Source organism: Caretta caretta, chromosome 2, assembly GCF_965140235.1.
Source record: "Caretta caretta isolate rCarCar2 chromosome 2, rCarCar1.hap1, whole genome shotgun sequence".
Lineage (NCBI taxonomy): Eukaryota > Metazoa > Chordata > Testudines > Cheloniidae > Caretta > Caretta caretta.
Window position 1 is genome coordinate 257,591,971 of NC_134207.1, and position 26,627 is coordinate 257,618,597.

Genomic DNA, 26,627 nt, shown 5'->3' on the forward strand with positions numbered 1-26,627 from the left:
AGTGCTGGAATGTTTAGCACAAGTTGGCATAGTTTTCCCCTGTGCTGATAACTTGAGTATCCACTAAATATATCATTGTTTTTTTCAAGTCCATGGGAATTTTGCAGGTGTGAAAGAGTTTATGTAACCTTGTGCTGTGTCATTAGCTGGTTATCATTTTTTTTCCATCTGTACAAAGACCATTTCCATTTTTATTCCTAGTGGGTTATCATGAGACAGTGCAGATAAATAATATTAATTACTAGTTCAAACAGAGCTTCTTATCAAATGGTTCAGTATAAAAATGTATCTCATTGGGAAAGTGTTGTCACTGCATTTTAAAAAATGATTCACTATTTGATCCTTCTTAGTTGCCTGGGTAAGTTATAATTAGAGGATTTGAGCTGGGAGAGGGAGGGTGGCTGGATTTTCTGAACAACTGCTGGAGCCTTAGAGCATCTTGTTTTTTCTTCATAATTTACAACTATCCTATGAGGTTTCAGAGTAGCAGCTGTGTTAGTCTGTATCCGCAAAAAGAACAGGAGGACTTGTGACACCTTAGAGACTAACAAATTTATTTGAGCACAACCTTTCGTGAGCTACAGCTCACTTCATCGGGTGCATGTAGTGGAAAATACAGTGGGGAGATTTTATATACACAGATAACATGAAACAATGGGTGTTACCGTACACACTGTAAGGAGAGTGATCAGGTAAGGTAAGCTATTACCAGCAGAGAGCAGGGGGGAGTAATAATCAAGGTGATAATCAAGTGATAATTTGTAGTGATAATCAAGGTGGGCCATTTCCAGCAGTTGAGAAGAACATGTGAGTAACAGTGGGGGGGATAAACATGGGGAAATAGTTTTACTTTGTGGAATGACATATCCACTCCTAGTCTTTATTCAAGCCTAAGTTAATTGTATCCAGTTTGCAAATTAATTCCAATTTAGCAGTCTCTTGTTGGAGTCTGTTTCTGAAGTTTTTTTGTTGAAGAATTGCCACTTTTAGGTCTGTAATCGAGTGACCAGAGAGATTGAAGTGTTCTCCTACTGGTTTATGAATGTTATAATTTTTGACGTCTGATTTGTGTCCACTTATTCTTTTACATAGAGACTGTCCAGTTTGGCCAATGTACATGGCAGAGGGGCATTGCTGGCACATGATGGCATATATCACATTGGTAGATGTGCAGGTGAACGAGCCTCTGATAGTGTGGCTGATGTTATTAGGCCCTATGATGGTGTCCCCTGAATAGATATGTGGACACAGTTGGCAACGGGCTTCCTGGGATAGGTTCCTGGGTTAGTGGTTCTGTTGTGTGGTGTGTGATAGGTAGTGAGTATTTGCTTCAGGTTGGGGAGCTGTCTGTAAGCAAGGACTGGCCTGTCTCCCAAGATCTGTGAGAGTGATGGGTCGTCCTTCAGGATAGGTTGTAGATCCCTGATGGTGCGTTGGAGAGGTTTTAGTTGGGGGCTGAAGGTGATGGCTAGTGGTGTTCTGTTATTTTCTTTGTTGGGCCTGTCCCATAGTAGGTAACTTCTGGGTACTCTTCTGGCTCTGTCAATCTGTTTCTTCACTTCAGCAGGTGGGTATTCTAGTTGTAAGAATGCTTGATAGAGATCTTATAGGTGTTTGTCTCTGAGGGGTTGGCGCAAATGCGGTTGTATCATAGAGCTTGGCTGTAGACAATGGATCGTGTGGTATGGTCTGGATGAAAGCTATCAGTTTCACATTTTAACTGAGCTGGGCTAGACAAGGATCCCCTCAGAATCTGTCAGACTGGTTATCTACCAGAAAATCTGTCTTTAAGCAAAGGGAGTCTTGCATCCCAAGGGATGAGCATGTTGCTGCTGTAGCATTATGCTGCAGAGGACTGTGGGAGGGAGAGACTGGGAATCAAACCAGGTCTCTTGTACAGGATGTTTATATGATAGAATTGAATTCAAGTGGGATGTACCACACGAAGACACTTTCATTGTGTGAGAAATCTCAGTATATCTGCTCACATTTCATAACTGAAAAAGTTACCTGAGCGTCCGTCTTGCTAACGTAACTGCAATGCACAGCACAGGTTTGTAGCTGACATTAAGCCAAACTGACTGATCCTGGTTAAGGATCCATATGACGAACTGCATTCATTTCTTTACACTTAGGGGCAATTTCTGGAAGCCCTCTGAACTATGCGGTTCACAATGATATGCTAACGGAGCGAGTAATTGGAGGACAGGAGGCCGTGCGAAACAGCTGGAAGTGGCAGGTAAAATTTGTATTTGAAATCTTTTGCTTAGGAAAAAAAAAGAAAAGAAGAAGGTTTGAGAACATGACAGCAAAGCAGAAATATGAGATATCAGATATGGATGAATTTTCTCTAGTGGTAGTCAAAGCAAACAAACATACAACTTTATTTAAATCTGTCAGTCCAGCACATTAATAAGGAACACAAGCTGTGGTTCACAAACTATCCCTTGACTACACCATCAGGGAGCTTCTTTGCTTGAGGTAGTTTGGTACCAAGAATTTAGAAAAACCGTATCTCCAAGATCCCATAATATAAAACTAAAATAATGGAGCTTTCCTTTGACTACGGTGCATTTTCCTAGGAGGGGATATTTTCTTCTTGTTCTTTTTAAAAAATATATGATTCTGATTAGAAGAGCGAGTAGATTTAAAATGGCATCTCCCTACTGACATGTCTGCATCTTGTATATCTCCAAAATAATTTCTGCTTGCTTCATTGTCAAAAATACTTTTTTGCTAAAAAAAATTGATTCTAGTTAGCACCAGAGAATTAATAAAGATATGAAAGAGTTAGCTGGATTCTATTCTGGATTTATGTGCCATCATAATTGTTAGCTACGTTCCAATATCTTTTATTACTCGCAGGCTTTGTCTCCACTAGGGAAAAGATGTATTTTTAACTCATGTTAATAAACACGTTAAAATCCAAGAATAGCCTAAACCCTAGGCTCCACTAATTTACCTCAACACATATTAAACTATTACTGTCTTGTCTATACTAGGGTTCTAACACATGTTAAAAGGCACCTTCTTTTCCCAGTTTGGACATGGCTGCAATTCAAGAAAGATATTGGTACATTTGGAGAGGGTTCAGAGAGGAGCCCCAAGAATGATTACAGGATTAGAAAACATGTTTTCCTGTGATAGACTCAAAGAGTGCTATATATTTATCTTAACAAAGAGAAGGTTAAGGGGTGACTCAATTACATTCTATAAGTATCCCCTCCAAGTGGGGAGAGGAAGGGGTGGGGCCAGAGCAGGAAGGGAAGGGGCAGGGCCAGAGCCTCTTCCAGCCATGCTGCCTGGGACACTGTCCAGTGCAGTGCAGCGGCTGACTGGGAGAGCGCCTGGCTGCAGCAGCAGCAGGCTGCCCCCCCCCCATCCCGGCTCAGCTTCTGGGGACAGTGGCCGAGCGAGCTGGAGTGCCCCCACCCTCCCCCATGCCCCTCCAGCATGCTCACAGTCAGTTCTGGTCCCCAGAAGTTGAGCCTGGTAACGTGAGGTGGGGAGGGGACAGGGAGAATGAGGGTTGGGCGGTGCGGGGAGGAGTCACGTGGGGAGGTCATATGGGGAGGCACCAGTATTCGGGGGCACCAGTCATCTGCTGAAGCTGGACAAATTCAGAGTGGAAATAAGGTGTAAATTTTTGACAAGGAGGGTAATTAACCATTGGAACAATTCACAAGGGTTGTGGTGGAGTCTCCATCACTGACCATTTTTAAATCAAGACTGGATGTTTTCCTAAAAGGTCTGCTCAGGGGACTGTTTTTGGGAAGTTCTCGGGCCTGTATTACACAGGAGGTCAGACTAGATAATCTGAATGATCCCTTCTGGCCTTGGAATCTATTAATCAATGAAAACCAGCGTGACTTTAAGATCCCACTTGAATTCACAGGTCCAGCATTTAGAAGAAAATCTTGTTTTGTGTCAACTAAGTTATTTAATATGAAAACTACCGAGAGACAATAAGCCTGGAATCTTTTGATGCCATTTTTACAGTCACTTTTTCAGAATATAGCCGCATTTTAACAAACTTAATTTCTCTTTAACAAACATTTGTGTTCAGTAGAAGGCTGCGACTCCCAACCTTTGTCTACATGCATAAGCTGCACTACTACAATGTGTTTTTAAATAAATTTAGTTAAACTACTACAAACCCCTGTGTGGACATACTGAAATCTATTTAAAACTACCTTATGTCTATTATCTTAATCCAGTAACTAACATAACTAGCCATTTTAGAATATCATCACAGAAATACAGATGAAATAGAACTTCTGGTATTGTGAGGCTGTAGCACTGTATATTCACATGAAAGATAATAGGCATTGTGTACAAATGTGTCTAGTATTTGAAGTGATTAGGTTGCTACCACTGATATCTCATACCCAGGTGTCACTGACAATATTTAGTCCTAAGATAAAACCAGAATGGGAAATATGTAATGCACTGTAGAAGCCAAAAATCCCCATTTTATCATAGAATCATAGAATAACAGAGTTGGAAGAGACCTCTGGAGGCCATCTAGACCAACCCCCTGCCCAGAGCAGGACCAATCCCAACTAAATCATCCCAGCCAGGGCTTTATCAAGCCTGACCTTAAAAACTTCTAAGGAAGGGGATTCCACCACCTCCCTAGGTAACGCATTCCAGTGTTTCACCACCCTCCTAGTGAAAAAGTTTTTTCTAATATCCAACCTAAACCTCCCCCACTGCAACTTGAGACCATTACTCCTTGTTCTGTCATCTGCTATCACTGAGAATAGACTAGATCCATCCTCTTTGGATCCACCTTTCAGGTAGTTAAAAGCAGCTATCAAATCCCCCCTCACTCTTCTATTCCATAGACTAAACAATTCCAGTTCCCTCAACCTCTCCTCATAAATGATGTGTTCCAGTCCCCTAATAATTTTTGTTGCCCTCCGCTGGACTTTTTCCAATTTCTCCACCTCCTTCTTGTAGTTTGGGGCCCGAAACTGGACACTGTACTCCAGATGAGGCCTCACCAATGTCGAATAGAGATGAACAATCACGTCCCTCGATCTGCTGGCAATGCCCCTTCTTATACACCCCAAAATGCCATTGGCCTTCTTGGCAACAAGGGCACACTGCTGACTCATATCCAGCTTCTCGTCCACTGTCACCCCTAGGTCCTTCTCTGCAGAACTGCTGCCTAGCCATTCGGTCCCTAGTCTGTAGCGGTGCATTGGATTCTTCCGTCCTAAGTGCAGGACTCTGCACTTGTCCTTGTTGAATCTCATCAGATTTCTTTTGGCCCAATCCTCCAATTTGTCTAGGTCCCTCTGTATCCTATCCCTACCCTCCAGCTTATCTACCACTCTTCCCAGTTTAGTGTCATCTTCAAACTTGCTGAGGGTGCAATCCACGCTATCCTCCAGATCATTAATGAAGATATTGAACAAAACCGGCCCCAGGACCGACCATTGGGGCACTCCGCTAGATACTGGCTGCCAACTAGACATGGAGCCATTGATCACTACCCGTTGAGCCCGACAATCTAGCCAGCTTTCTACCCACCTTGTAGTGCATCCATCCAGCCCATACTTCTTTAACTTGCTGACAAGAATGCTGTGGGAGACAGCGTCAAAAGCTTTGCTAAAGTCGAGGAATAACACGTCCACTGCTTTCCCTTCATCCACAGAACCAGTTATCTCATCATAGAAGGCAATTAGATTAGTCAGGCATGACTTGCCCTTGGTGAATCCATGCTGACTGTTCCTGATCACTTTCCTCTCCTCTAAGTGCTTCAGAATTGATTCCTTGAGGACCTGCTCCATGATTTTTCCAGGGACTGAGGTGAGGCTGACCAGCCTGTGGTTCCCAGGATCATCCTTCTTCCCTTTTTTAAAGATGGGCACTACGTTAGCCTTTTTCCAATCTTCCGGGACTTCCCCTGATCGCCATGAGTTTTCAAAGATAATGGCCAATGGCTCTGCAATCACATCCGCCAATCCCTTTAGCACTCTCGGATGCAACTCATCCGGCCCCATGGACTTGTGCACGTCCAGTTTTTCTAAATAGTCCCGAACCACTTCTACCTTCACAGAGGGCTGGCCACCTCCTCCCCATGCTGTGCTGCCCAGTGCAGTAGTCTGGGAGCTGACCTTGTTCGTGAAGACATAGGCAAAACAAGCATTGAGTACATTAGCTTTTTCCACATCCTCTGTCACTAGGTTGCCTTCCCTCATTCAGTAAGGGGCCCACACTTTCCTTGGCTTTCTTCTTACTGCCAACATACCTGAAGAAACGCTTCTTGTTACTTTTAACATCCCTCGCTAGCTGCAACTCCAGGTGTGATTTAGCCTTCCTGATTCCATTCCTACATGCCCGAGCAATATTTATATACTCATCCCTGGTCATTTGTCCAATCTTCCACTTCTTGTAAGCCTCTTTTTTGTGTTTAAGATCAGCAAGGATTTCACTGTTAAGCCAAGCTGGTCGCCTGCCATATTTACTATTCTTTCTACACGTCGGGATGGTTTGTCCCTGTAACCTCAATAAGGATTCTTTAAAATACAGCCAGCTCTCCTGGACTCCTTTCCCCCTCATGTTATTCTCCCAGGGGATCTTGCCCATCAGTTCCCTGTGGGAGTCAGTCTGCTTTTCTGAAGTCCAGGGTCCGTATTCTGCTGCTTTCCTTTCTTCCTTGTGTCAGGATCCTGAACTCGACCATCTCATGGTCACTGCCTCCCAGGTTCCCATCCACTTTTGCTTCCCCTACTAGTTCTTCCTGGTTTGTGAGCAGCAGGTCAAGAAGAGCTCCACCCCTACTTGGTTCCTCCAGCACTTGCACCAGGAAATTGTCCCTTACAGTTTCCAAAAACTTCCTGGATTGTCTGTCTGTGCACCACTGTATTGCTCTCCCAGCAGATATCAGGATGATTGAAGTCGCCCATGAGAACCAGGGCATGCGATCTAGTAGCTTCTGCGACTTGCCGGAAGAAAGTCTCGTCCACCTCATCCCCCTGGTCTGGTGGTCTATAGCAGACTCCCACCACGACATCACCCTTGTTGCTCAGGCTTCTAAACTTAATCCAGAGACTCTCAGGTTTTTCTGCAGTTTTATACTTGAGCTCTGAGCAGTCATACTGCTCCCTTACATACAGTGCAACTCCCCCACCTTTTCTGGCCTCCCTGAACACTTTATACCCATCCATGACAGTACTCCAGTCATGCGAGTTATCCCACCAAGTCTCCGTTATTCCAATCACATCATAATTCCATGACTTTGCCAGGACCTCCAGTTCTCCCTGCTTGTTTCCCAGGCTTTGTGCATTTGTATATAGGCACTTGAGATAACCCGCTGATCGCCCCTTGTTCTCAGTATGAGGCAGGAGCCCTCCCCTCTCACACGCTCCTGCTCGTGCTTCCTCCCGGTATCCCACTTCCCCACTTACCTCAGGGCTTTGGTCTCCTTCTCCTGGTGAACCTAGTTTAAAGCCCTCCTCACTAGGTTAGCCAGCCTGCTCGCGAAGATGCTCTTCCCTCTCTTTGTTAAGTGGAGCCCGTCTCTGCCTAGCACTCCTTCTTGGAACACCATCCCACACTTCCACAGTAAAAACAACACAATTAGGAACAAAAAGTGTCAGCAAGCAGTAATTTTCAGTCTCATTTTAAATAAAAATACAATCTGTGAATGTTAAATGGTTAAAGTGTGTTCTGACTTAGGCATTGATACAGCATGGATTATTCTACATTTGAGAAATATAGTTACAGAAAAATTATCCCCATCATTAGAGTAAATTCAGGCAAATAGCTTCCCTTAAAAATACAAGGAAAATATGAAGCAAGATATAAGCACTTACTAAATGATGTTACGGCTTATGATTTCACTCAAGATACTATTCTAACATAAATATTAAATAAACGGATGAATTTTAAATGGAAACTGCACTCTGAAGTTATTGATGATTCACTTTATTGGGCTATTTTGTACATGTTCTACATAATATCTTTTGATATTTTTGTACTCTGGACCTTAGTTATTTGTCCTGTAGTACAACAAAAACAGTTTGCAAGTTTGATATGAGTTAATATAAAGCCTAATCCTACTGAAATTATTTAAAGGGGTACTGTTGAAATTACAGTATTTTAAACCTGCCCTGCAAAACCACAGTTGTTGGTAATCCATCATTGTGAATGACTAACCCATTTGACCATCTCTGGTTTAAAGGTTATTGTGATGGGGTGTGCAGGCCTTCTGTAGTGACTCTGAAAACTCTACCCTGTCCAGTGGAATCCCCTGTAGGAGACCCGGCTGAGCTAGCCAACAATCTGGGGTTTCATGGGTTAACTTGCAGCCAGGTTTCAGAGCGAGCTCAGGGAGACACTGCTACCTAGGAGCTAATTAAGTACAGCTAAGCCTATTTAGACACATCTTTCGATTAAGGGTGTCTACATCTAGGTGATATCCTTATTTTATTGCTGGACAAAATGAGACACAAAGAGGTTAAAGTCATGGATGGTTCTCTGCAGACCCATGTGAGGGATTCCCATTACAATCCTCACATGGAAACTGTTGACCTCCCATGTGTAATTTTTCTTTGAACTTTCATGCCAAATAATGTTTTTCCAACCCCATAAAGTTTATTCACCCCTATTAATTATACACAAGCATATAGATCCTGCATATATTAATGATAAAGATGTTCCACATCCCAACATTTCACCTGCACACTAATCCTGAAGGAGTGGCTTTCTGTAGCATACTACTGTCAAGTGTTCAGATGCTAAAGAGTTAATGGTGGTGTTGTATTGCTCTGGTAATCTGAACCCTCAATCAGGCCTTGCTTCCACAAGGTAAAGTGTTTCTTTCAATCAAGTTAGCTCCTAAAGGTGTTAAACTTGGTCTACATTGGTGGTAAGTAAACAATTGAGTTAAGCCATCTTGATTGATCTGACTCAATTCAAAGAAGTACCTATTCTTCCTAGTTTAGACAAGGCCTTGGAGAAGACTTACTTTCTACCACTGGACTAAGGGCAGCAGACAATTAAGCAGACACAGAAAGCAAGCTCCAGTGAGGGGTTGGGTGGGTTGCGGGGTATGTAACTGATCGAAATAGCACTTGTAAACTGCTGCAGAGTCTGGAATGGAACACTGAGATTAAATATTTTGCCATTTGATTCAGGTGTCCCTCCAAATATCTGATGCAAATTATCCTGATTATTTTTCTCATATCTGTGGTGGCACCCTTATTCATCCCAGCTGGGTCATGACTGCTGCCCACTGCATTCAAATGTAAGTAAAAATAATATGAGACTTCTAACTCTTGCTACAAATCCCAATCTGCTTCTCACTTTGGACTGCTACCGGGCCTTTCAAACACTCACAGCCTTCAACACATTCATTCTCTGTGAGACAAGCAAGTGTGACTAACCCACAGTTAGTTTGTGACCTATGGTAAATATTATAAGACTGAACCATATTTACCCATTTCTGCCAACTTCCTGGAAGCAAAAAACAGCGGATTGCAGATTTACATAAATGCATATAAATGTGCATACATGTAACTATTTAAAATAAATTTAAATATGCATAAACCTGCACAAAGACAGAGTGAGGAAGGAAACCCTGCCTACCCCCTCTGCATGCCATATCTGCTTATATGATCCATAAAGCTCCTCGCACATTTTTTACATGCATCTGAAGAAGTGGGTATTCACCCACGAAAGCTTATGCTCCAATACGTCTGTTAGTCTATAAGGTGCCACAGGACTTTTTGCCGCTTTTACAGATCCAGACTAACATGGCTACCCCTCTGATACTCACACATTTTTGACACCATATAAACAATACATTATAATATTAAGAAGAAACATATCTTTAGCTACAGATGCCCTTAGCAAAAATATCCTTAAATAAAGTATCCACAATAAACACATCCTTAACATTCCACATATATATTCCATAATTTTATATATTAAACTTTAAATATAGATGGAACATGAACAATTCCAGATTCTGGTTTGAAAAGGTTATGAGCAGCTGAACAAGGAGGTCAGATACAACAGGTGCAGTTTCCCACATAGTAAAATGCGGATAATACTTCCCGAGCTCACAGGTATGTCTGTTAAAGCACTTTGAAGGTCCTCAGATGAAAGGCGCTGTAGAAATGACTATAACAAGAGAAAGATCCTACTGCTGCAGAAGCTATCATACAAAGGCACCAATGTGGAGCAAAGGGGGTGCTTTATGGTAATTATTTTTCAATTCATTTTCAGGCCAATAGGAGCAACTTACCGAGTGGCTCTGGGCGAGCACAATCTCTTTGAGTTGGATGGCACTGAATATTTTATTGGTGTGAACAAAATATTTATTCATGAAGACTGGAACCCCTATGATATTGCAAATGGGTAATTTGTTTTTGAACATGACGTTGGCATGGGAATGAATACTGATGTCCTTACTTAGGGGCCAGTCCTGCAGATGTTTATGTACATATTCTATTCATCACCCACTGAGGTTAAGGATGGCCTTGTAGAAAATACTGGACTGGGACTCAGGACATCTGGGTTCAGTTTCTAGTCTGTAGACTTTCCGTAAGACTAGAGCAAATCACTTAATCCCTCTGCACCTTCAGTTCCCCATCTGTAAAATGGGGTTAACAACACTTCCCTACCTCACGGGGGCATTTTAAGGGTACATTATTAATCTTTGTGAGGTGTCAGATACTATGGCAGTGGAGGCTATATAAGTGCCTAGATAGGTAAGTAAAAAGTGAGCAAGGGTGTTCGGGATTTGGTCATGACTAACTCAAGAATTTTGCCTTGTGGCATCTGAAGGGCTAATCTTTGTGTCCTATTTCAGAAATGACATTGCCCTGCTGTATCTCTCTACACCTGCCTATGCTAATGGCTTTGTTGAGGTAGCCATGCTTCCGGCTGAAGGAGACATTTTGCCTAATGATTATCCATGTTATATTACTGGATGGGGACTGGCTAGTGGTAAGTGGGAAAAAGTTGCTCCTCATTCCAGAAAGACTGACCCAGATCAGAGACCCAGCACAACTCTTTTTGTAAATAAAACCTGTGGCTATGCAACATCTTTGACAGCTCACGCAGGATGTAAGTGGTGCCGGGTCTTCTAATGGCTCTCTGCAGGGGGGTGAATGCCGGGATAAGCTCTTGTAATCACATGATGCATTTTCCCAGAGTAAACATTTCTTAAATAGCATGATGTTTGGCACCATTTAGCACTCAGTGTGGACAAGCACTGTCGTGTTTAACATGTCAGTGATAGTGGTTCATCCTGGGATCCACCCGAGGGTTGACCATGACCAGCTATCATGATTTAAGTGGTAAACACTTATTTTAATCACTAAACTCAGCAGATACGACTGACTAGACATGGAGGAGATCCCACGAGTGAGCAGGGGACATATTACCCTCATCCTGGGCCCAATCCCACTACAGTTCCGTTGGGCTGTACTTTGCTCAGTGAATAGTATTGTTGATCCCGATGGAACTAGTCATGCATAGTTCAGTACTATTCAACGTGAATAAGGGTGGCAGAGGTGGGCCTTTATTTTTAATTCTAGTGTCTCTTTGAGCAGAATATTGCCCTTTCTCCTTTAGCTGGTGGCAGCATTCCCGCTAGACTTCAAGAAGCGATACTCCCAGTGGTTGACCATGCCATCTGCTCTCAGAATCACTGGTGGGGCTCTCAAGCAAAGGAGAACATGGTGTGTGCTGGTGGAGATGGCGTGAGGGCCGGGTGCAGTGTAAGTGCCATATTTTCTCTTTTCCCCCTTAACTCTTTCTTTCTTATACAACCCTGTTCCTACAGGAATTGTGAGTTACTTACAACACACTCCCCCAATGCTTGCAACATCTCAGGAGTTCAGGCCTTCCTGACAAGTCAACTACTTCTTCTTGAGTACCATCCTCTTAATTATTATTGTTCCTGCTTGCCCCCTCCCACAAGAGAACCCATGGGAAGGGGATAAAGGAGAGGAAAGCTTCAAAGTTCTTCTTCAAGTGCTGTCCCTTTGGGTGTTCCACTTCAGGTGTCAGTGCGTCCTTGTGCCATTGATCAAAGATTTTCAGTAGCAGTGTCCATCAGGGATGTGTGTGCGCAGTAGTTGTCTCACAGCACTGGTGGCACCTTGACTACTGCGTGCACGACCTGAACCCCTCAATTCTTCTTTGAGTGCTGTCCCTGTGGGTTCTCCACTTTAGGTATCGATGCGCCCCTGCGCTCGTAGCCGGAGATTTATGGTATCAGTGCCCGGTTGGGTCTCTCATGTGTGGTCCCCATCTCGTGCTGTTTCAGGTGTTTAACTGGTGCTGTGTGACCAACCCCCCCTCAGTTCCTTCTCTACCACTGTTGGCTCAAGTTGGAGCACTCAGCAGTGCCTCGCAGCTTAGGAATACCCTTTCTTCAATTAGTCTTAGGTTATAGATTTTAGTGAGAACAGATTCAAATACATAACCTTCCTACTTATCCCCATCCCTTTAAAAAGAAATTATTTTAATTCTCCTCCTAGGACTGTAAGTTTCCATTCTGTTCTATCGCAGCAGCATGATATCCGTACCTCTCTCCATCTTACAGAGAGCGTATGCTCCCTAAGGGGCATGCCTGGCTCCCCAGGGTTCAAACACTGCACAATCTTCAAGCTGTCAATACCCCTTTCAGATGGGTATTCTCAGTGCGTCTTCTGTCTTGCTGAGGCACATATACCTGAGAAGTGCTCGCACTGTCACAACTTGAAAGCCCGCACCAGAAAGGCAAGAGATCTCCAACTAAAACTTTTCCTCATGGAGAAATCTCTTTGCCAGGCATCTGACCCTGAGGTATGCACCCCTCTTGCCAGTAATCGCCGACTGCAGCCTTGGACAAAGGCCCCTCTTCTATGGAAAGGGCTCCTGACCAACCTGCCAAGAAGGCAGCAAAAAAAATGGGGTACCATGTTCCTGACTCCAGAGTCAACCAAGAAAAGGTGCTCTGATACTGGTCAAACTCTTCCGGTATCAACCACTCTGGCCATGTCAATGGTTGACAAAATGGGTCCCCCTGGCACCATCGGTACCAAGAAACTGAGAGCTTCTAAGCAACCAAACTCCACCACAGACACCAAGGGGAAAGTGAAACCCCATGCTGCAGTACCGTCAACTGTGATCAAGCAATCGGTACCAAGTATACCGGTACTTCTGCCATGAATGCTGCCACCTAGTGCTGGTGTTATGCACTCCAGCCACACACTGTCACCAATGAGCACTCTCCAGCACATGGTACTGTTTCGTATCACCCCAATGGTACTGATCCTGGGCACTTCACAACAATTCCTCTCTCACAAAGATTTATCTGTTTCATCGGTACTGGAGTCTCCTCTCCTCGGCACCGATTGTACCTTGGCACCTGTGGTAATCAGCCAGCCCAGCTCCCCACATCTCTCAGCACCACAATTCTCTAGCGAAGAGGAATATAGAGAAGAGAATGTTGGACACTCTTCACAACATTCCTCTCCTGTGGCTACTCCCACCGCACATGCCCTTTCAGGCACGGGCTTCCCTGCAAACCTTCCGAACCAGCCCTGGTATGGGCAACCTTGGATGCCCACAGTGCCCTTCCAACCAAAATGGCCATTCTGGCATCCATGGACTACATACCACAACAGCAGCAACAGGGTGCACCTACTGGTCTGCCCATAACTCGCACACACCAACCACCTATATTAAAATCATAGGCACCGTCTGGCACCTCTGAACATGGGGCTCAAGAACAGGAGGACCCAGAGGATCCAACTGATTTTCATTTCTCATCATCCTCACTGGTTGACACAGTTATACCCCCACCTCCCAACACAGCTGATGATTTAAAACGATTTCAGGATCTCTACAAGAGAGAAGCCACTTCACTAGACATCTCTCTGGAAGAGGTCCAGGAATCTCGACACAAATTAGTGGACAAATTGCACACATCCACTTCTTCCAAAATCACCCTTCCAGAGAATGATGTGATCATGGACCCTGTGAAGTCGCTCTGGCAAACCCCAGCAATGATTCCGCCTACCTGTAAGAGGTCTGATGAGAAATATTATGTGCCAGAAAAGGGCACTGAATTCCTCTTCTTGCCTCCAACACTGAATTTACTAGTTATTGATGCAGTCAGCGAACGGGGTAGACAACAATACTACAGGAACATCCCATATGACAAGGACCGGAAATGGCTCGACCTGTTAGGCCAAAAAGCATATTCAGCAGTGACCTTACAATTAAGAATTGCCAACTATGCTGCCCTATTGGCAAAGTATGATCACAATAATTACGCAAGTCTCTCTGAATTTATTAACTTTATTTCAGAAGACAAAAAAGAGCAGTCCAAAGCACTCATCACAGAGGTCCACCTCATCAGCAGAACAGTGCTACAAGCTGCCCTTGAGTCCGCTGATTCCTCAGCAAGATACATAGCAACAGTGGTTGTTATGAGGAGAGCCTCCTGGCTTCACCTATATGGTTTTCCAAAGCCACTACAGTCCACTGTAGAGGACTTACCGTTCGAAGGCTCCAAACTCTTCGTGGACAAAACAGATGAGTCACTGCACACTCTAAAAGACTCGAGGGCCACGTTACAATCGCTGGGCATCCACACACCTAAGAACAAGAGATGGCAGAGCAATTGTCAAACTCCTCAAAGATTCTGACCCCCTCCGTACACACAACACAATAGATACTACGATTAACGGGGCGGAAACAGAAAACTTCAAGGAGACGACAATCTGCTCCTTCGCCTACTACCTCTCAGCCATCAACCTCTAGACAACAGATTTGAAACCTTGGTCAAGGGCTTGAGAATCCCATGTCTCTCAGTGTTGGCACCATCTACAACTGGCAAGAATTCTGGAGATTGCCTACTTCCATTCTACCCAATCTGGCAGTCCATTACCACGGGCAGATGGGCATTAGAAATCATCAAAATTGGTTACTCTATCCCCCTTACCTCCAAACCCCCTACCCACCCCACTTCCCTGCCCCTCTTCTGGGACCCCTCTGACGAGCATCTGCTGTGAGAATAGGCAAACCATTTCATATCTCTGGGAGCAGTAGAACCTGTACCAACCAAGTACAGAGGGAAGGGGTTCTATTCCCACTACTTTCTCACACAGAAAAAAACAGGATGTTGGAGACCTATTCTCAATCTCCAGCAATTCAACAAGTTTGTGAAAACACAACTATTCAAAATGGTCACACTAAGCACCATAATCCCAGCATTAGAGACAGGGGACTGATTGTCAGTCCTCGACCTCCAGGACACAATTTTCATATATCTATCCATCCCTCACACTGGAAATTCCTATGGTTTACAATAGCACAGGACCATTTCCAGTACAAAGTTCTGCCCTTCAGCCTTTCCACTGTGCTTCAGGTATTTTCAAAAGGTACTAGCTGTAGTAGCTGCCTACCTATGCAGAGAGAGAATCATGATATTCCCCTACTTAGACAACTGTCTGCTGAAAGCACCAACACTACAGACAGCCATAGACTCCACCCAATGTACAATAAATCTGTTCACCAGCTTAGGACTTCAAAGAAACATACAAAAGTCTACTCTAAAACCTGTCCAATGCCTGGAATTCATTGGAGTGGACCTCAACTCCCTTGAAGCAACTGCCTTCCTACCAACAAAATTCTTTCTGACTCGAACCACCTTGATCTCAACAGTGCGGAACAGCCTGCAGGTGTCCGCCAGAACTTGTCTACAAACTTCTAAAGAAAAGGAGTACTTGTGGCACCTTAGAGACTAACCAATTTATTTGAGCATAAGCTTTTGTGAGCTACAGCTCACTTAATCAGATGCATACTGTGGAAAGTGTAGAAGATCTTTTTATATACACACAAAGCCATGAAAAAATACCTCCTCTCACCCCACTCTCCTGCTGCTAATAGCTTATCTAAAGTGATCACTCTCCTTACAATGTGTACGATAATCAAGTTGGGCCATTTCCAGCACAAATCCAGGGTTTAACAAGAATGTTGGGGGAGCGGGGGTAGGAAAAAACAAGGGGAAATAGGTTACTTTGCATAATGACTTAGCCACTCCCAGTCTCTATTCAAGCCTAAGTTAATTGTATCAAATTTGCAAATGAATTCCAAATCAACAGTTTCTCGCTGGAGTCTGGATTTGAAGTTTTTTTGTTGTAAAATAGCGACTTTCATGTCTGTAATCGCGTGACCAGAGAGATTGAAGTGCTCTCCGACTGGTTTATGAATGTTGTAATTCTTGACATCTGATTTGTGTCCACTTAGTCTTTTACGGAGAGACTGTCCAGTTTGACCAATGTACATGGCAGAGGGGCATTGATGGCACATGATGGCATGTATCACATTGGTGGATGTGCAGGTGAAAGAGCCTCTGATAGTGTGGCTGATGTTATTAGGCCCTGTGATGGTGTCCCCTGAATAGATGTGGGCACAGTTGGCAACGGGCTTTGTTGCAAGGATAGGTTCCTGGGTTAGCGGTTCTGTTGTGTGGTATGTGGTTGCTGGTGAGTATTTGCTTCAGCTTGGGGGGCTGTCTGTAGGCAAGGACTGGCCTGTCTCCCAAGGTTTGTGAGAGTGTTGGGTCATCCTTCAGGATAGGTTGTAGATCCTTAATAATGCGTTGGAGGGGTTTTAGTTGGAGGCTGAAGGTGACGGCTAGTGGCGTCCTGTTATTTTCTTTGTTAGGCCTGTCCTGTAGTAGGAGACTTCTGGGAACTCTTCTGGCTCTATCAATCTGTTTCTTCACTTCCGCAGGTGGGTATTGTAGTTGTAAGAATGCTTGATAGAGATCTTGTAGGTGTTTGTCTCTGTCTGAGGGGTTGGAGCAAATGCGGTTGTATCGCAGAGCTTGGCTGTAGACAATGGATCGTGTGGTGTGGTCAGGGTGAAAGCTGGAGGCATGTAGGTAGGAATAGCGGTCAGTAGGTTTCCAGTATAGGGTGGTGTTTATGTGACCATCGTTTATTAGCACTGTAGTGTCCAGGAAGTGGATCTCTTGTGTGGACTGGACCAGGCTGAGGTTGATGGTGGGATGGAAATTGTTGAAATCATGGTGGAATTCCTCAAGGGCTTCTTTTCCATGGGTCCAGATGATGAAGATGTCATCAATATAGCGCAAGTAGAGTAGGGGCGTTAGGGGATGAGAGCTGAGGAAGTGGTGTTCTAAGTCAGCCATAAAAATGTTGGCATACTGTGGGGCCATGCGGGTAACCATAGCAGTGCCGCTGATCTGAAGGTATACATTGTCCCCAAATGTAAAATAGTTATGGGTAAGGACAAAGTCAAAGTTCAGCCACCAGGTTAGCCATGACATTATCGGGGATAGTGTTCCTGACGGCTTGTAGTCCATCTTTGTGTGGAATGTTGGTGTAGAGGGCTTCTACACCCATAGTGGCCAGGATGGTGTTATCAGGAGGATCACCGATGGATTGTAGTTTCCTCAGGAAGTCAGTGGTGTCTTGAAGGTAGCTGGGAGTGCTGGTAGCGTAGGGCCTGAGGAGGGAGTCTACATAGCCAGACAATCCTGCTGTCAGGGTGCCAATGCCTGAGATGATGGGGCACCCAGGATTTCCAGGTTTATGGATCTTGGGTAGTAGATAGAATATCCCAGGTTGGGGTTCCAGGGGTGTGTCTGTGCGGATTTGATCTTGTGCTTTTTCAGGGAGTTTCTTGAGCAAATGCTTCTAAAGATCTTCCACATATCTTCTAGGTGCAAGATAGCACTGCCAATTAATAATACAATAATGGAGCTGGCAGAAATAGTATTGCAAACACCGGCCACTGTTCCTCCGGCATGTAAAAGAGCTGATAGAAAATATTATGTTCCTACTAAAGGAATGGACTTCCTCTTTTCACTCCCTCCCCTAACTCAATAGTGGTAGATGCAGCCAATCACACAGGAAAACAACACCAGTACAGGTCCACCCCACAAGACAAAGACTGGTAGAGGCTAGACTTATTCATCCGCAAAGTATATTCGTCCACAACTCTACAATTCTGCAGAGCTAATTATGCCATGGTCCTCCAAAACATGACTACGACAATTACTTGAAACTCAATGAGTTCCTTACTGACATCCCCAAAGAGAAGAAGGAACAATTTAAGGCAATCCTTAACAAGGGACAGCTTGTGGCTAGAATAGCACTATAGGCATCCTTCAACGTGGCAGATATGGCCACATGAACGACAGCCATAGTGATAGTCATCGCAGAGCATCATGGCTACATTCATCCAGAATCCTGAAGGACTTACAAACAAAGGTTGAAGATCTTCCCTTTGACAGAGACAAGCTGTTCTTGGCCAAAAAGGATGAGGTCCTTCACTCCATGAAGGACTCCCAGGCAACTCTCCATACCTTAGGCATATACACACCTTCAAATAGGTGGAGAAGACAAAGACAATGACCTTACGACTCCCAGAGACCAAGACAATGCCCACAGAGATGCTGAACCCCACAGTCTCAGCCTACAGTGTCACAGACATCATTGCACAAGACACAATTTTGAAACATTGGCTGAGGGTTTGAACGACCTCCCCTGACAACCAGTGCCATCTGCACATACCCAGGTCTTTGGCCACTGACTGTGTCCATTCTATCACACTTGGGCATCCATCTCCATGGATCAATGAGTCTTGGAAATAATACGATTGGGTTATGCCATCCCCTTTACCTCTAACCCACCCACCCAACCGCCCGCCCAGTACCTCTTCAGGGACCCTCCTCATAAGCACCTTCCACAGCAAGAAGTGAACTATCTTCTACAATTAGGTGCCATGAAGCAAATCGACAGGTAGGAGCCTGTTCTCATTCCCTATGCACAGAGGCTATAAAATTATGGAACTGGTGCATAATTCATGACAGCATCATCACTGCTTCATACCTCCCAGGCTGCCAGAACATGACAGCGGACACATTAAGCAGACACTTTTCCCAAGACCATGAATGGGAACTGAAGAATAGTATCGCACAACGCATCAACCTATTTGTGACAGCACGAAACAATAAATCTCCACAAATCTGTTCACAAACAGGACTGGGAACACGATCCCGTGGAGGCGCCTTTCTCATCAGATGGAACGCTCCTTTCCTGTACGCATTCCCACCGATACCACTAATCTCAGAGTAGTACACAATATATGGACTGACAAAGCCAATGTCATACTTATAGTTCTGACATGGCCCAGGCAGACCTGGTACCCATACCTGAGGTGCATGGTGATTTGTGCACCACACAATCTCCCTCTGTGATGGGGATCTCCTCGCACAAGATGGAGGTCAAGTCCTCCACCCAAACCTGGAAAAACTTCATGTGATGGGGCATGACTCACTACTGCAGCACCTCTTGCAGGTTGTGCAGGGAATTAGCACTGCTCCCTCTTCTGGTGGTGTCTCGCCTGCTGTCACCTCTGTTCCTGGTCCCACGTCACTCCCAGGACCACAGCATCCTCTTCAGTGACACTGTCCTCCGGCTGTGCCACACTCTATGTTCCCTGCCTTCTGGAGGGACCTGCAGTCCACTGTCTAGCCACTTCCTTCAGTGACAAACTGCAGTCCACTTCCTTCAGGGGCTCCAGCACCCTCTTTGCCCTTGCATCAGAGCCTCAGTCTGCAGATCCCTGTAGCCTGACAGGAGCTGCCTTTAGCCTCTGAGTCTCTGCCTACAGCACTGCTCAGTCCAGGGTGCTTGCTGCCTTCTGCCGGCAAGGCAGCCAGTCCTCCTCCCTTCTCAAGCTCCAGGGAATGACTCCCATTGTTCTGTTCTGCAGCCCTTCTTATATGGGTCAGCCCGGCCCTGATTGGCTGCTCCTATAAGCCCTTCTGTGATTGGCTGCCTCCTGCGCAGCCTCCCTAGGGCTGCTTTTAACCCCTTTTCTGCCAGTGTGGGACAGATGCCCCATCACGCTTCACCTGAAGGCCTGGCTCCTCCATGGCTCCAGCATTATGAGTTAACCTGCTTGGAACAAGTAAAACAGGTATTAGTAAGCAGCAGAAAACCAATCACATGTACCACTTACCTCCAAAAATGGAAAAGATTCTCCTTATTATGCCAGAACAAGCACGTATCTGCGTTCAAGGCACCACTACAATTGATCTTGGGATACATATTAGAACTAAAGAACTCAGGACTCTCCACAAGCTTGTCTAGAGTACACCTAGCAGCCATTACTGCCTTTCACCATAAGGTCAATGGCGTATCAATATTGGCGCACCCCATGATGAAACCTTTTCTCACGGGCATACAAAATATGTACCCACAAATACATGAACCCACCCCACCATCGGACTTAAACTTGGTGCTCTAAAGCCTTACCAGAGCCCGATTCAAGCCACTAGACACCTGCTCCCTTCTTCACTTATCAATGAAGGTGGTGTTCGTGGTTGCAATTACATCCACATGATGAGTAAGCGAACTAGGTGCTCTTGTGGCTCATCCCCTGTACACCATATTCTTCAAGGACAAAGTCACATTGAGACTACATCCAAAATTCATACCAAAAATATCATCCTCTTTCCACCTCAATCAATTGATTCACCTGCCTACATTTTACCCCAAACCTCATGTGAATACACAAGAGACTGCCCGACATACATTGGATGTCCAACACGTGTTAGCATTCTATCTGGACAGAACAAGACCTTTCCGAAAATCCCCAAGGCTTTTTATTTCAATGACAGAGCTTTCCAAGGGGTCTGCAATATCCACACAGAAACTGTCGAAATGGATCTCCAACTGTATCCAGATGTGTTATGAACAACTCAAAACAGCATCCCCATCAGGGATCAGGGCCCATTCAACAACATTAGTATCTACCTCAATAGCCTTCTTAAATAATGTACCAATAATAGACATATGCAGAGCGGCCACCAGGGCCTCTGAACACACATTTACGAACCATTACGCAATTACTCAAGATTTGAGCTCAGACACAATGCTAGGTCTAACAGTGCTAACCTCCATTATGAATGCAACTCCAAAGCCCCTTCCATCACACAAGGGCACTGCTCTACGATCATCTGAAGTGGAGCACTCACAGAGATAGCACTCAAAGAAGAGAAGGTTACTCACCTTGTGCAGTAACTGAGGTTCTTCGAGATGTGTGTCCCTGGACGTGCTCCACTACCCACCCTCCTCCCCTCTACTTCAGAGTTTGCAGTCAGGACTCTATGGTAGAGAAGGAACTGAGGGGGTTGGGTTGTGTGCACACTAGTCAAGGCACCAACTGCGCACACACCTGAAGTGGAGCACCCAGAGGGACACACATCTCAAAGAACCTCAATTACTGCACATGGTGAGTAACCTTCTCTTCTCATTGCACATATTTCTCCCCAGCTGTTATCAGGGTGGGCAAGGTTTGCTGTCCCACCAGCAAGCCCCATTGATCAGATCCTGGGAATTAGTGCTAGGCCAGGGCCCCAGGCCGCCATTGCAGCTATGCAGTCAAGTCAAGGAAATGGTGCAAAACCCTAAAAACAAGGGGCAATACATTTGGCTTTGACTATATTTTCAGTATTAATTCATTATAAAGGAACCTGAAAAAACCCAGGGCTTTAAGACCCAGCAGGAGCCCATGGTCTGTTTATCTTTCACTTCTGTTGTTTTAGTTAGAGCCTCTCTTGTGCTGCTATCTCTTTAAATTCATGAGCTGTAGCTTTCAGTGATCCTTTGAATTTGTCTCATCTTGGGAAGAATTAGAACATTCCTGGTTGAATATGGGAGCTGCTAGAAGCTGAAGCTTCCTGCAGGGTCCAAATACCTGAAGAGTGTTCTGATTTATTTAGAGTCTAATCTTTGAATTGAACTCACTAGGAGTCTTTTGATGGACTTCAATAGGCAGTGGATAAGTGCCTTAAACATCAATTATATTGAATAGGAGGGGGCAGAAAGAGAGTGTGTTCAGTACTCCTGAGAGAATTCTGCACTTCTGCGAGGGCACAGAATCCATATGGCCTGCATATTTCTGTGCCCCCCACACACAAAAATACAAAAGAAATCTTTGGGGGGACATGTCTCTTCCCCAGCAGCCCAGGCAGTGCATCTGTTCCAGCATGCCTGGAGCAGCCTCAGAGACACAAATCACTGCAGGGGGAGAGAGGCTGGGTGTACATGCTTGTGGGGGAGACATTGATCACCATCAGGGGGCGGTGCTGGCCAACAAGCAAGAGAGACTCTGTTCCTCTTGCTTGATACTGTGGCTCGAGGAGGGTAGGTCTTTTCATTACGCAGGAGGAAGGCTCTGTCCCCGAGGCAGAAATGTAGCAGCCTACCTGCCTAGTAAAATGTCTGTAACTTCTTGAGAATTGTAAAAAACACTTAATTAAATATTAGTATCATGTTACTGAAATTTTTTTGTTTTCCAGTTAAAGAAAATAGCTTTTGAACAAAACAAAACACATTTTGTTAATGTTGCTGGTTAATTGATTTCATTCTCTGAACAGAAATGTAGCCGCCTGTCTGCAGATCTTTTTGTTTGTTAGTTAACTGTTCCCATTCTCAGTCTGTTTTAATTTTTTATGTGCAAAATTTTTAATTTTTTGGTGCAGAATCCCCCTGGGAATAGTTCAGAGAACAAATAGTTATGGGCCTGATTCTGTAATATGTCACGTACCTTCTGGGAGGTGCTGAGCACTCTTTGCTCCCATTGACTTCAGTAGGCATTGGGAGTACTCAGCATCTCTCAAAAGATCCTCAGCACGTCACAGTATCGGGCCCATTGATTGGAATGTTCATGAATTAATCAGCTGTCACCACTTTTTCCAGTTTTTCTAAACTGCTAAGAAAATTTGGGTGTAACTGTGTGTCACTTCTCTCCACTCTGATTGCAGGGCGATTCAGGGGGCCCTTTGCAGTGTAACAGATATGGTTCCTGGCAAATTCATGGGATTGTTAGTTTTGGGATTGTCCCCTACTGCAACACCTATCAGAAGCCTACAGTCTTCACACGGGTATCTGCGTACATCAACTGGATTTACAACGTAAGTTCCTCCCAAAGTTAATGGTTTAAATTCATCTTGGATGTACTCCCATACAATTAATGGAGTTATATCAGAGATAAGTTTGACCCAGTACATTCATTTATTATTATACTTATTACATTAAGAACAGAATTAAGAAACGTTGAGAGTTTAAAATCCAAAATGCTTTGGCCTTATTTTTGGCACATTCAAATAAATCTAATGAAGGAGAATGAATTCAGTCACTGTCTGGAAATACTAGGATTGAAGTACAGGAACTCCTCACTTAAAGTTGTCCTAGTTAATGTTGTTTCATTGTTATGTTGCTGATCAATTAGAGAACATGCTCGTTTAAAGTTGTGCAATGCGCCCTTATAATGTTGTTTGGCAGCCACCTGCTTTGTCCACTGCTTGCAGGAAGAGCAGCTCGTTGGAGCTAGCTGGTGGGGGGTGGGAACTAGGGTGGACCGGCAGCCCCCCTATCAGCTCCTGGCTCCCCTAAGTTCCCTGTGCGGCAGCCGACCAGCAGGATATCAATTGCCGGGCATTTAGGTGTCCCTCCCTCCACTGCCGTGTGCTGCTCCTGCCCACTGCCTTGGAGCTGCTCCCGCCCTCTGCCTTGGAGCTGCTCCCGGGAGCCTCCTGCTTGCTGTGCAAGGGACGGGGGGAAGAGGGGTGCTAATGTCAGGGTGCCCCCTCACCCCGCTCCTGCCTCCAGCTCCTGTACCCCATTTCCACAGAGTGGGGGGGGACACAACATGGCTCAGGACGGAGAGAGCTTGCTGGCAGCAGCTGCTGTCTCAACTTGCTGATCTACTTAACAAGGCAGTGTACTTAGAGTGGGGTCAGCATACTTAAAGGGCCAATGAGCGTCTCTCACACACACTGTGTGTGTCTCTATCTCTCTCTGCCATGCTGTCTCCGCTCCCTCCATTCCTGCTTCCTTGTAGAGTGTGAGGCTATATTAACAACAATGTGTTAACCCTTGAGGGCTCAGTCGAGTGCTAGTTTATCATTTAGCAGTAAGGCATTCCCTGGGAAATATCCCACCCTCTGACTTCACCACCTCAACCAAGCTTCACAATCATCATTGCTGTGTACAGTATTAAATTGTTTGTTTAACACTTATACTGTATGTGTGTGTATATATATATAAATATAGCCTTTTGTGTGGTGAAAAAAATTTCCCTGGAATCTAACCCTCCCATTTACATTAATTCTTATGGGGAAATTGGATTTGCTTAACATAGTTTCACTTAAAGTAGCATTTTTCAGGAACATAACTACAATGTTAAGTGGGGAGTTACTGTACAACACGTAAGGCTGACAAATCCGACTTGGCCATAGGTATGAAATCTGATCAGTTAGACTTTTCCTACATAAGGCAAAAAGACACTGCAACAAACCATTGGTGTAATTCTATGGCCTGTGTCATACAGGAGGTTAGATTAGCTGATCATACTGGTCCTTTTTTGCCTTAAGATCTATGAATTACCTGGTATATTTTGAGACTGACACCTGTACAATGCTTTGTGCACACATACAGCAGCCGTCCCAGGTGATTATGACAAGCATGGTTGTACCAGTTGGTTATAATATCTGGGACGATGTCTTTAACTCATGTCCCTCAGGAATCCATGCAGTCTACTATTGTATCTCTGAATCCAATCTGGGGCAACACAGTTGTAGACTGTATCTACAAATGCACAAGTGCGGTAGCTGTCCCAGTTCAGCTGATTCCCACAATGCAGTCAATGCCCAGGGTATGGAAATGTCCAAAGAGCCCTTGCTCCCAGCAACATTGTGCACCACAATGAGGCATCTGCTTCGGGGGTCACAGGAAAATGCTGTAGTACAATCATGTCTGTAAGATGTGGTGTGTACCAGACTTCCATAGAAACAAGCTAGATGTTCTAAACCATTACGAATAAAAACAGGACTTCTTCCATCTCTTCTTCCATGAGATGGCGGTCTCTGCAATACATCCCTCACCTAGTAAAAATAGGCCCTGGGGAGCCAACTTTCAAAGGGTTTAATGGAGTTTTATGTGCACTACACCAATTACAGTCAACAGGAAATAGGACAAAACCCAATGGATTCATCTGAAGTAACTTACCCTTTAGTTGGAAAGTGCCCATGACTAACCTGAACTCTCTATATTTGGAAAGTTGTTGTCTTATTATCAGATTTTTAGCCCCACTTCAGCTGCAGTTGGAAGCCTGGTGGATCCAGCCAGCTGGGAATTCCCCTAGTATGGGAGAACCCCTTGCTGGTATAAAGCTAGCATAGCTAGCCATCTTCTGGCCTCCCTCAACCCTCTGGCACAGAGGACGTGCCAAAGACATAACTGTGGTGAAGAGGGCATGGCTGAAGTGCTGCTGTACTGAAGCAATTCCCGGCAGGTGGAACAGCCCTAAAACTGCTCTAATTTGCACCAGGAGTTGAACCAGCCCCATCAGCTCCGTATGGGGAGAGCCCAGGCATGGAATATAGCCTCGTTTGTTCCCCACTCTCCGGAGCTGTGCTGAATGGAGGTCTGGCACAGCTGAGGATTGGCCTATTCAGTCATTTAAAAATAATGTAAGATCAAAACTGAATATATTCTGTACTGAATCCATTTCTCTGTTGTTTTTCAGATTATAGAGAATAATGGTGGATATTAAGGAAGGATCAGTTTGTACATGAATATGAACTACTGTTTGAATGAAAAGATATGCCTGTTAATTACATTTCTCTCTCTCTTATGGTCACAACCCATTCTATGGTAATAGAATGGGTTGGCTGCAATAATAATAAGGCGACAATGAATTAAAAACTTGTAGTATTGTGCATTCCATAGTCAATGTTGATAAATGCAAAGTAATGCACATTGGAGAACATAATTCCAACTATACAAATAAAACTAGCTGTTACCATTCAAGAAAGGGATCTTGGAGTCATTGCGGCTAGTTCTCTGAAAGCATCCACTCAATCTACAGCGACAGTCAAAAAAGCTAACAGCATGTTGGGAATCATTAAGAAAGGGATAGATAATAAGACAGAAAATATCATATTGCCTCTATTTGAATCCATGGTATGCCCACATCTTCAATACTGTGTGCAGATGTGGTTGTCCCATCTCACAAAAATATATTGGAATTGGAAAAGATTTAGAAAAGGGCAACAGAAATTATTAGGGGTATGGAACAGCTGCCATATGAAGAGAGATTAATAAAACTGGGACTTTTCATCTTGGAAAAGAGATGAGTAAGGGGGGATATGATAGAGGTCTATAAAATCATGACTGGTGTGGAGAAACTAAATAAAGAAGTGTTATTTACTCCCTCTCATAACACAAGAACTAGGGGCCACCAAATGAAATTAATAGTCAGAAGGTTTAAAATAAACAAAAGGAAGTATTTTTTTCACACAACACATAGTCAACCTGTGGAACTCCTTGCCAGAGGATGTTGTGAAGGCCAAGACTATAACAGGGTTCAATAAAGAACTAGATAAATTCATAGAGGATAGGTCCATCAATGGCTATTAGCCAGGATGAGCAGGGATGATGTCCCTGTTTGCCAGAAGCTGGAAATGGGTGACGGGATGGATCACTTGATGATTACCTGTTCTGTTCATTCCCTCCGGGGCACCTGACATTGGCCACTTTCAGAAGACAGGATACTGGGCTAGA

At 44.5% G+C, this 26,627-nt stretch overlaps 1 protein-coding gene across 1 annotated transcript; it reads left to right on the plus strand.

The window, feature by feature from the left end:
* Positions 1–324: 324 nt before the first annotated feature.
* On the plus strand, positions 325–25,837 carry LOC125631195 (elastase-1-like). Its single transcript, XM_048837508.1, has 8 exons — positions 325–358; positions 2,136–2,239; positions 9,150–9,259; positions 10,243–10,374; positions 10,829–10,965; positions 11,596–11,741; positions 22,826–22,975; positions 25,591–25,837. Exons 1-8 carry the CDS (start codon positions 325–327, stop codon positions 25,615–25,617), a joined length of 840 nt encoding a protein of 279 aa, XP_048693465.1. The 3' UTR covers positions 25,618–25,837.
* Positions 25,838–26,627: the final 790 nt, after the last annotated feature.

Coding starts and splice junctions, on each gene's coding strand:
- LOC125631195 (XM_048837508.1), top strand. CDS start 325: ATGATTCACTATTTGATCCTTCTTAGTTGCCTGG. Junction 9,260..10,242: donor GCTGCCCACTGCATTCAAAT/GTAAGTAAAAAT, acceptor ATTCATTTTCAG/GCCAATAGGAGCAACTTACC. Junction 10,375..10,828: donor CCCTATGATATTGCAAATGG/GTAATTTGTTTT, acceptor GTCCTATTTCAG/AAATGACATTGCCCTGCTGT.